Source organism: Nanorana parkeri, unplaced genomic scaffold (genome assembly GCF_000935625.1).
Source record: "Nanorana parkeri isolate BGI_ZX_2015 unplaced genomic scaffold, ASM93562v1 scaffold508, whole genome shotgun sequence".
Lineage (NCBI taxonomy): Eukaryota > Metazoa > Chordata > Amphibia > Anura > Dicroglossidae > Nanorana > Nanorana parkeri.
The window spans coordinates 600,982-610,509 of record NW_017306776.1 but is presented as its reverse complement, the minus strand read 5'-3'; the positions used below and the strand labels follow the sequence as shown (position 1 = coordinate 610,509).

At 44.4% G+C, this 9,528-nt stretch overlaps 1 protein-coding gene across 1 annotated transcript in view; it reads right to left on the bottom strand.

Moving 5' to 3' along the window:
• Positions 1-2,735: 2,735 nt before the first annotated feature.
• LOC108790872 (testis-expressed sequence 2 protein-like) overlaps positions 2,736-9,528 on the bottom strand; it is a 38,913-nt gene continuing 32,120 nt past the window's right edge. Inside the window, exons 9-12 of the mRNA XM_018561231.1 lie at positions 7,064-7,204; positions 5,520-5,732; positions 4,133-4,253; positions 2,736-3,082 (exon numbers count right to left, since the gene is read on the bottom strand). Coding sequence (XP_018416733.1) covers positions 2,972-3,082; positions 4,133-4,253; positions 5,520-5,732; positions 7,064-7,204 — 586 coding nt within the window. The 3' untranslated portion in view covers positions 2,736-2,971. The remainder of the gene's footprint in view (positions 3,083-4,132; positions 4,254-5,519; positions 5,733-7,063; positions 7,205-9,528) is intronic.

Sequence of the window (9,528 nt, the reverse complement as noted above, 5' to 3'; positions counted from 1 at the left end):
AGTGCCCATGTTGCTTCCTGGTGATGTGGACACTGGCTTTGGTTGGGCCTTTCAGAGGGTCCTGGAGCCTTTAGGGGGGGTGGCTGGACCGTTAAAGATAAGAGAGCATCTTCGGACCACCATCGACCAGAAGAGACGCCCGAGAGATCACTCATCAGCAGATTGAGGTCTGTTTTTATGGGTTTCTGAGGTCTGAAAGGTAGAAAATTCGTGCCTCCCCATCAAACTGCAGACAAGAGCATAGGGGCCGGAAGTGGGAAGACAACGAGAGAGCAGCAGGGAGGTCCTTCATCTTTTAGGAGCAAATCTAGTTAGGAATAGCAGTAACCTAAAGCCCAACTCCAGACAAAAAAGTCCCATTCCAAACACTTTTACAAAACCACCTAGTTTAATTCAAACAATAAGGGCACGGGGGACAGGAAGCCTGCAGACACTGAAAGAACACAAGGGAGAGCTGAGATTTTTCAGCAGAAGGTGGAGCGAAGGAAGGCATGGGCACATTACACTCACCCGAGGTGACAGAAAGACATTTTTTGGAGTTCATCCTTAAACAGGCATGAGGCTAAAATTATAATACTAAAAACATGGCCTGCGATACATTCTGAAATGTGCTTTGTTTAGTCAGGTCTGACGCTTTGTGACCTTGTAGGGTTCGCTATACCAGACTGGCCAATGTGTACTTCTGTCTCCAAACTCTTCTACGCCATTATGTTATCCAACCTAAAGGAAGCCCCACTGACAAAAATACATACGCTGCCATTACTGACCCCATCTTCTGAAAATGCTAGAAGCATGGCTGATACAGTGGCTCCAGCCCTGAGCCAGAACAAGTATTCTTTTCTTTGCTGACTTCCCCACCAAATATCAAAGCCATTTGGATCAGCTTGCCAGCCAGAGAATTAACTTTTTTTCAGAATGGGGTCAGCAGTAAAAACCTGTACACTTTCTTCAGCCCAGACTTTCTTTAGCCTCTGTCATAACCTAATGAGGTTTGCCTTCTTATTATGCAACCAATGTGACATTCACTGCAGGTGAATAAATCCCTGTCATTTAAAGATACACCTGCAGCAAATGTTTGTCACATCCACTGCTTTAAAAAATATATCCCTTAGAGTCAGTCCAATGAACTCTCACTTTTCACAAACAGTTGAAACACAAATGTTTCAAAGTTTTCATTATTTGGGTGATCAGCCTTCCTTAGTAAGTCCCCGTACTGGAGCCATGTGATAAGAACAAGAAAGTAAAGTGTCTACAGTAACCAGTTCCACCCAGTCTAGTAAAGCTAACATCTGATTGGTTACCGTAGCCGCACCATTACTTTTCCTTCGCTCAAGTCTGATTGGCTGTAACCTTAGGAATACCGAAGCAAGGGGGGCTGGTAACCTTTTGGCGTACGGGCAAACTCAACCAACTAGCCCTTTGATGGTAGGGACATATTTCTGGGTTAATAATAGTGTGCCATGGTGCCTCAGTGATTGGTAGGCATGGTGAAAGGTGGGTGTTCCTAAATGATATGGTTTATTGGGACACATCACTTCACATCTTCCACATATTTCATGACCTTCCTCTCTGCATTCAGTCACATAATATCTCAGCATCTCAGTGGACATTGGTACTGGAAGACTTCCCTTTGCCACATGCTGTGATTGCATTGTGGTACTGCCTGCAGTTCCTGCTTTGATTGATTGATCTCCACTCAGGCCTCTCAGCCCAGCATTTCTTATTAGTACTGGCCCAGGGGTTAAATGCCCCCAGTCCAACCTTCCCATACGTTGAGGCATTCCACAATAGGGGTCCTTATAAGAAAATTATAATTCATTTATCAATGTGCTGGAAACACTATTTATCTCAGACTATTTATCTCGGACTTTCCTTTTCATCCAGTGTAGTATAAGAAAGTGAGAGAAGGGATCCAGTGAGTTGCTACAGGCCGCACAGTGCTTGAATCAGCCTCACCCTTATAGAAAGTTATACAGGCAAAGTCAATAAGTTAGCAACATATAATACCGGTCTGCAGTAACCTTACCTTATTAGAGCTCTGATCAATAAACTGAGATCTGGGTTACCCTACCCTTAACGGCTTTATTGAATAAGCACGACAGTATGTAGTGCGGTGCTGTGCATCAGCTCATATTGACCAATGAGATGGCAGTTTTCTTTAGCTTTGCCACATTATCCTACTAAAAGCTAAATGCTGATTGGCTACCATTATCAATGTTCTTGACACATAAATGTCTACCTGTGTGATGTAGTACTGAGCTGCTATGTATATAAGAGAGGAGAGACACATAGAGCCATTTTTCTCATACTTACTATATCCTCAAACTACCATGATGGAGATAAAGCCAATAGAGACTCATTGCCTGTTATTTTCAGGGCTATTCACAAAAGGGTGGAGAGTTTGGAGAAGGCAGGAGAAGTGACCAATCTAGGACAACATAGCGGAACTGGAAAGTGAGCTGAATTGGAGAATGTTTCCAAATCAGCTATGTTGTCCTAGATTGTTCACTTCTCCTGCCTTCTCCAAACCCTTCACACTTTTGTGAATAACCCTGTTAGAATCACTGGACCTCATCTATAAATTAGAGGAAAAGGCGTCTCTGTCTCTCCTAGTGGATGGTCAAACACACGTTCTTGTCCTGCTCTAGCTGCAATCTCATTAATTGCTATGGGTAACACATCTACTTCCCTCTTTTTCTATATAGTCTCACATAAGTGTCCCACTGGGAAAACCATAACAGATATGTCTCTGGTTCATGTCATGTTCTTGTAGCCTGCTCCGGAATATGGTCCATCTTCAATGGTTTGTAATGTGGCGGTCCAGTCTAAAATGGACTTTCTTCATCAATGGATCCATCATCTAGTGCAGCAGGCATCATTTGTCCCTCTAAATCACTCAGTGACACCCCAGAGTTCTCTGTGCATCCCAGTCCTGGGCGTTTGCTGGACCATGCGGCTCTTGTTCCAAGTTTCATAGAGGACCTGGCTTAAAGGGGTCATTTTGTGTTGGCCTGGCATTATCCACCGCAGGCTGCATTAAGGGAAAGTACAAGTCATCCATGTTTGGCATCACTAAGATTTTCTGCCATTGAGGGGAAAAAAAGACACAGCTCATGAATGCAGTTTTATACTTTTCATCAGTTCAGTACAATACGTATGTCAATCAGAATCTAATGTAACATCTATAGATATTTACTAGGTATGCACCAATACCGATACTAGTATCGGTGCTGATGACGAGTATTTGGGCGAGTACTCCGCTGCCCAGCCCTATACTTCCTGTATCAGGAAGCCGCGCAGTGCATCATTACATGCTGCCCGGGCTTCCTGATTGCCTGGGAAGCTGGCTCCATGCTCCCTCATCACTTGTGACGAGAGAGCATGGAACCGGCTTCCCAGCCAATCAGGAAGCCGGGCAGCGTGTAATGACTCGCTGCCTGGCTAAGCGGGGCAGCGTGTAAGGACTCGCTGGCCGGCTTCCTGATTGGCCAGGAAGCCGGCTTCATGCTCCCTCGTCACCTCATGATGAGGGAGCATGGAGCCGGCTTCCCGGCCAATCAGGAAGCCGGCTCCATGCTATATGTCACATAGTGACGAGAAGCATGGGGATGTCTTCCCTGCTAATCGGGAAGCCGGGTGACGAGTCTTTAGAAATTCGGATCCTGAATGCCATTCGGGTCTGGGAGCCTCAGCTTTAGTAATATATGTATATGGCTCCCAGACCCAAATGGCATTCAGGAGCTCCCCAATGGGGGGGGGGGGGGTTAGCCCCAATGCAAGGGTTAAGAAAACGTTTGCCTGGAGTTCCTCTTTAAGTTCTTATAAAGCCTGTCCCCTGCCAGCATGCTGCAGAGAAGGACTCTTGCTCTCTGGCAGGCAAGTCTGTATCCAGCTTGGAAACAATGTTCTCTCTGCAGGGGAGCAACACACCCAGTTGGGCTTTAAATGCCCAAGTAGAACTCCAGCCCAAACATTTAAAAAAAATATTTACATCAATTTTTACAATGTTGCACCTCTTGTTTTATACAATGTTTTAATTTACAGAATTGCTCATGCAGCAGACAGCCTTTCACCATGTGGTAATGGTCCATCATGCAGTTGTGGTAGGCATGCTATATTTGAAGTTGGGTACCTGGAACTCATCTTGTAGTTTCTTCTCTATCCATTCAGTGACATGTATGAATGTGACCTCTCTCTCTCCGAGCTTCGGGACAACCTTCATTTCCACTTGTGGTGGTGATCGGAAGCTGTACCTACAATGTATGCTGATCGTTAGTTCATACATGGGTTCTCGTCAATACAGCAGGGCAACTTGGAAAGAGAGTCAAGTTTAAACTATTGTAAAAACATCCACATGCCTGTACTTAACGTGTTCATAGTTTAAAGTCAACAACTTTTAAAAAAAATCTCTTTGGAGTCATCAGGGCCGGATTTACCATTAGGCAGAGTAGGTACGTGCCTACAGACTCCCTAATTCCCGGTGTGGTGTCAAGATACAGCAATAGCAATGAGGGTGCATTCTACACAAAATGCACCCTCCTGCTCCAAGGCCAGGGGCACCTACAGGAACTGCCGGCTTCCTCAAACGCAGGGAAAGGTCCCTTATGTGATGCCGGGGTCCTCCTCTGCATATGTGAAAGTCGGCGGGTCCCGCAGTAGGTAAGGGCAACGGCTCAGGCTAAACAGATGTCAGATGTACAGGAGCAGACAATGCATACAGCTCTCCTGCTACCTGACTTTAATATCATTGCCAGTAGAAAGGTCACCGAGCGGCCCCATCAAAGTTTTGCTATATGGCCCCATGATCAACATTTACACCCCTCATCACATGTATTGCAGAGAAAGGGAAGGGAAGGGGCATGTTGGACAAAGACCAGGTCTAACTTTGGTGCATTTTAGCCTTCACTGTTATATTTAGACACCCTGCACATCTTCTGTATCAAAAAAGGTCAGACTATGAAAATAGAGATTGTTCAGATCTACCTGACCGCAAATGTATTTCTGTAGCTGGGTCTCACCAAAAGCTTTGAAGCATGGCACAAATAATTCTAGAAATGACTCGCCTGCAAAGCTTAGGCTTTGCTCCGATCTTCCATTTTCCCCCCATTGTGTTTTTCCCGCGTAAACATGGGAGAAACTGGAGGGAGGAAGTCAGCAGAAAAGTGCTTGTCTTTGGTCAGTGACTCACTACAATGTGAAGCTTGAGGATTAGCATAACAGCCAGAGAATCAGCAACATATAAACAATCTTGCCGCTGGCAAAGCAGAATTTTCCTCACAGATACTGCCTGTTTTTATGGAACTGATTCCTACATTCATACAGCTGCTTCAGGATTATTGGGACTCATCAGTTCACAATTTCTATGGGAGAGACCTGGGGGTACCCAATTAAGTTAGCTAACCAACAGGCAAGTCTGTATCCGGCTTGGAATGCCCGTCTCTGGAATTGTGCCCCTGATAATGTCTGAAAGAGTCACGACTGACCAAAAGAAAAGTGCAAGTTACACAATAGTTCCTTACCATATGCGGTCAGTGGGGGGAGGGGGGATATTGACGGCCAGGGTTCCTTCCAGCTCTTGAACCTCCACGGTCAGCAGCATGGGAGTGTTGGACATTTCCTCCATCTTCCTTTTGATGTATTCATTTTCCGTTGCCCTTTGGAAGTATCGTGACTTGGCGATCTTATCTACAAAGCGTAGAATCTTGCGGCTGGTGCTGTTCCCACCCGTAAAGCTGCAGAAAGAGAGTCAGCTATGAAGAGAACTCAAACTTAAATCAAACATCTTTCCTGTAGTTGCCAAAATTTTACATAGTGGAGTTTCAGAATGACCCAGATGTCTGAGTTTGGATAAAAGCAGGCCATGTTCCCTGGTTCAAGCACCGCCATCTTTCTGATTCCACAGCAACATTACCTACAATCACCAGACCACAACAGCAAGGATTCACAGCAGAGTCCTGGGACATGACGATGAAGTCCCACCAAGAAGCTTTGTGAGAAGCTCACAGTGGAGGTTAAACAACTCAGATGAGAAGACTTTCTGAGTTCGGCAGCCATGTTTCCTGGCCAACATTCTCCATCCACTACTTTATTTTAGTGTCTGGAGCTGTAGTTTAATCTATGGGATGTCTTCCACTTTGCTAGGTAATGTGACCGCTACTACAGACATCTTCAAGGGACACCTTGCTTGTTGGAGTCCAGTTGCTGTTTTCTTCTGTTTGTAGCAATAAGAGCAAGCTTCTGTAAAATATATCTTCCAACATTTCAAAAGCCAGTGCAAAAAGATTTAGGTCATGACACTATTTTACCCAAACCCTGGCCCTTCTCTTCATCCAACTACACCAATTTCGCTGAGCCAAGACATCTTCGCTATACCCATTTCACTTAGCTACGCCAAGTCTTACTCAGGACTAGTCATCCAGGTGGGCAGTATGGTAATAAATCATCTGGTCTGAGTTTGGATCAAAGCAGGCCTTGTTCTCTGGTTCAAGCACCGCCATCTTTCTGATCCCACAGCAACCTTACCTACAATTACAGACCACAACAGCATGGATTCACAGCAGAGTCCTGGGACATGATGATGAAGTCCCACCAAGAAGCTTTGTGAGAAGCTCACAGGGGAGGTTAAACAACTCAGATGAGAAGACAACATTCTCCATCCACTACTTTATTTTAGTGTCTGGAGCTGTAGTTTAATCTATGGAATGTCCTCCACTTTGGTAGATAATGTGACCGCTACTACAGACATAGTAGTGCTTCTTGGAGTCCAGTTGCTGTTCTCTTCTGTTTGTAGCAATCTTCTGTAAAATATATCTTCCAACATTTCAAAAGCCAGCGCAAAAAGATTTAGGTCATGACCCTATTTTACCCAAACCCCGGCCCTTTACTTCATCCAACAATAACCATAGCCTCTTCGATCTACACATTTCACTTAGCTAAGCCAAGTCTTAGTCAGGACTAGTCATCCAGGTGGGCAGTATGACAATGAATCATCTGGACAATGGAGCCAACTAATCTGAAATAAATATCCCCCCATAAAGAAAGACTATATTCTGATTTACTGTACCTGTCAGTGTTATTTGGGTTAGCTCTGTCTGCCACAGTACCCTGTGTTTCTGCTGCTGGGATCTCTTCATCTTCTGACGAGCCAGCGCTTGAGGACTCTTCGTCGCTATCGGTGAAAATCCTCGCTCTTGGCATCATTGACCTGCCAATAAAAATACATTTTTTTCACTGATTAAATTTTATTTCATTCTTTAGGCTCTGCTAGCTGCTGGTAGCATACCAAAATCCTTCATCCTGGTCATGTGATATCTGCTTAGAAGGTTGGCACAGCTACCCAGTCAATGGCTGATCATTGATCCTCCCCTTCAGAAGAAATCACATGACCAGTGCCCAGGGTTCTGGTCACATGACATAGATGGGGCGAGACTAGAGCACCCTTTTCAGCGGTTTTCACTTTACCCTCTATAAATGTAATAACGTATGGACCTTCTACAGTCTATAAACTTCACTCAAGCCTCCAGGTGTATATACTTTATGGCAGAGCTAACCAATCAGTGGCTGATCTCTGATGCTTCCCTTTGAATGAAATCACATGACCAGTGCCCAGGGTTCTGGTCACATGACAAAGACGGGACCGAGGCCAGAGCAACCTTTTCAGCGGTGTTCATTGTACCTTCTATAAATGTAATAACATAAGGACCTTCTACAGTCTATAAAATTCACTCAAGCCTCCAGGTGTATATACTTTATGGCAGAGCGACCCACTTGGTGGCTGATCTCTGATCCTCCCCTTTAATAGAAATAACATGACCAGTGCCCAGGGTTCTGGTCACATGACAAAGACGGGACCGAGGCCAGAGCAACCTTTTCAGCGGTGTTCATTGTACCTTCTATAAATGTAATAACATAAGGACCTTCTACAGTCTATAAAATTCACTCAAGCCTCCAGGTGTATATACTTTATGGCAGAGCTACCCAAAGCTGAGAATGGATGTAATACATATGCACCACTGATGTCAATATCAATATTGCACGTATGGAAAGGCTTTGGATGACGGGGATAACAGCAGCAAGTAATATGTATTAAATGCTGGTAAATGAGTTACAATATTGACATTACTTCCCCTTTAACACCTATTTAACCCCTTCCTCCTGGCTCTTATCATCTTTGCAAGTTTTCTTTTCTATTTTATTTTATAGTACGCAAACCATCGGCTCCAACACATGTTGCAGTATTAGGCAAGCTGATGTGACAGGTTCGTCCCCCCATCCCTCTCGCTGTATGCTGTGGGAGGTACGCCTCCATCCAGCACTTCTTTTAATTATCCCTTTCAAGATGATGCAGCCATTTCTTTTTCAAGCTGTGCCTTGTTTCCTCTGAACATGGGGTTGCTGTCTGTTCACAGCCTCCCCTCTATTTCTTTGTGTGCTCAGCAGCTTATAGAGTGCAAACACAGCAGCTGACACTTTTACCCCCTAGCAGCAGCAAAACTCCACTAGATCATTACTACAGTTAGGGCCCGCTGCCCATTCACACCCACCACTGCGTTAAACTCACAGTACTTGCCCCTGGTACTGTGCACTAGGTGTATTGCCATTCATTTGAATGGCACCCCAACGCACAACTGGCAGCCCTGTGCTGCAGCAAAGCGCAATGCATGGGACCGCAATACCGTGCATTGCGGCGAAAAAAAGTAGTGGACCGGACATGGTCTGATCGGGCCTTCCGAAAGGGCTAAACCAAATCATCAAAATCTCATATAAGCTTTAACATGTTAATGTCATTTCAAAAGTCAATCACAGGGCCCCATACAAAATTTTGCTATGGGGCCCTGTGATTTCTAGTTACGCCCCTGTCTTTGACCCAAGACAATACATCTTAAGGACATTGCATTCTTAGCTCTACTCCTTGCTTTTGTCATCTATCTCAGGTTTATGTAATTTTCTCTACTCTTTGTTTATAAGTGAATTCTGCCATTTAGCATAACATATGAGATGAAGAGTTGCTGTATCGATTTTCTATTACTTTATTGCTGTTTATTTACAATAATTTTTTTTGAGTATAAATCATTACTTTGATGTACTGCCTATGAACATGACGAGAAAATATTCAAAATATAATTATGTATTTTGCTGAATTTTCATGATAGTGCCCCTTTAACTGGGCTTGGATCCCCACATCTGTGCTTGTCACATGTTCTAATTAAAATGAGATGCAGCAGAAGGTCTAATTAAGCCTACTAGCAACATCTAATTAATTCCAGAAAATTAAATCTTGTACAATCCAGTGTTTAATGTGTCTGTGCAACCTAAAAACACACACTGACAGGTCTTATTAAATTGTGCTCAGAAGGAATTCTGGTCTATGATAAAGAGAGAGAGAGAGAGAGAGAGAGAGAGAGAGAGAGAAAGAAAGAGCGGGAGAGAGAGGGAGGGAGAGAGAGAGAGGAAGGGATAGAGAGAGGGAGAGAGAGAGGCAGGGAGAGGGAGGGAGAGAGAGAGAGAGAGGGAGAGGGAGGGAGAGAG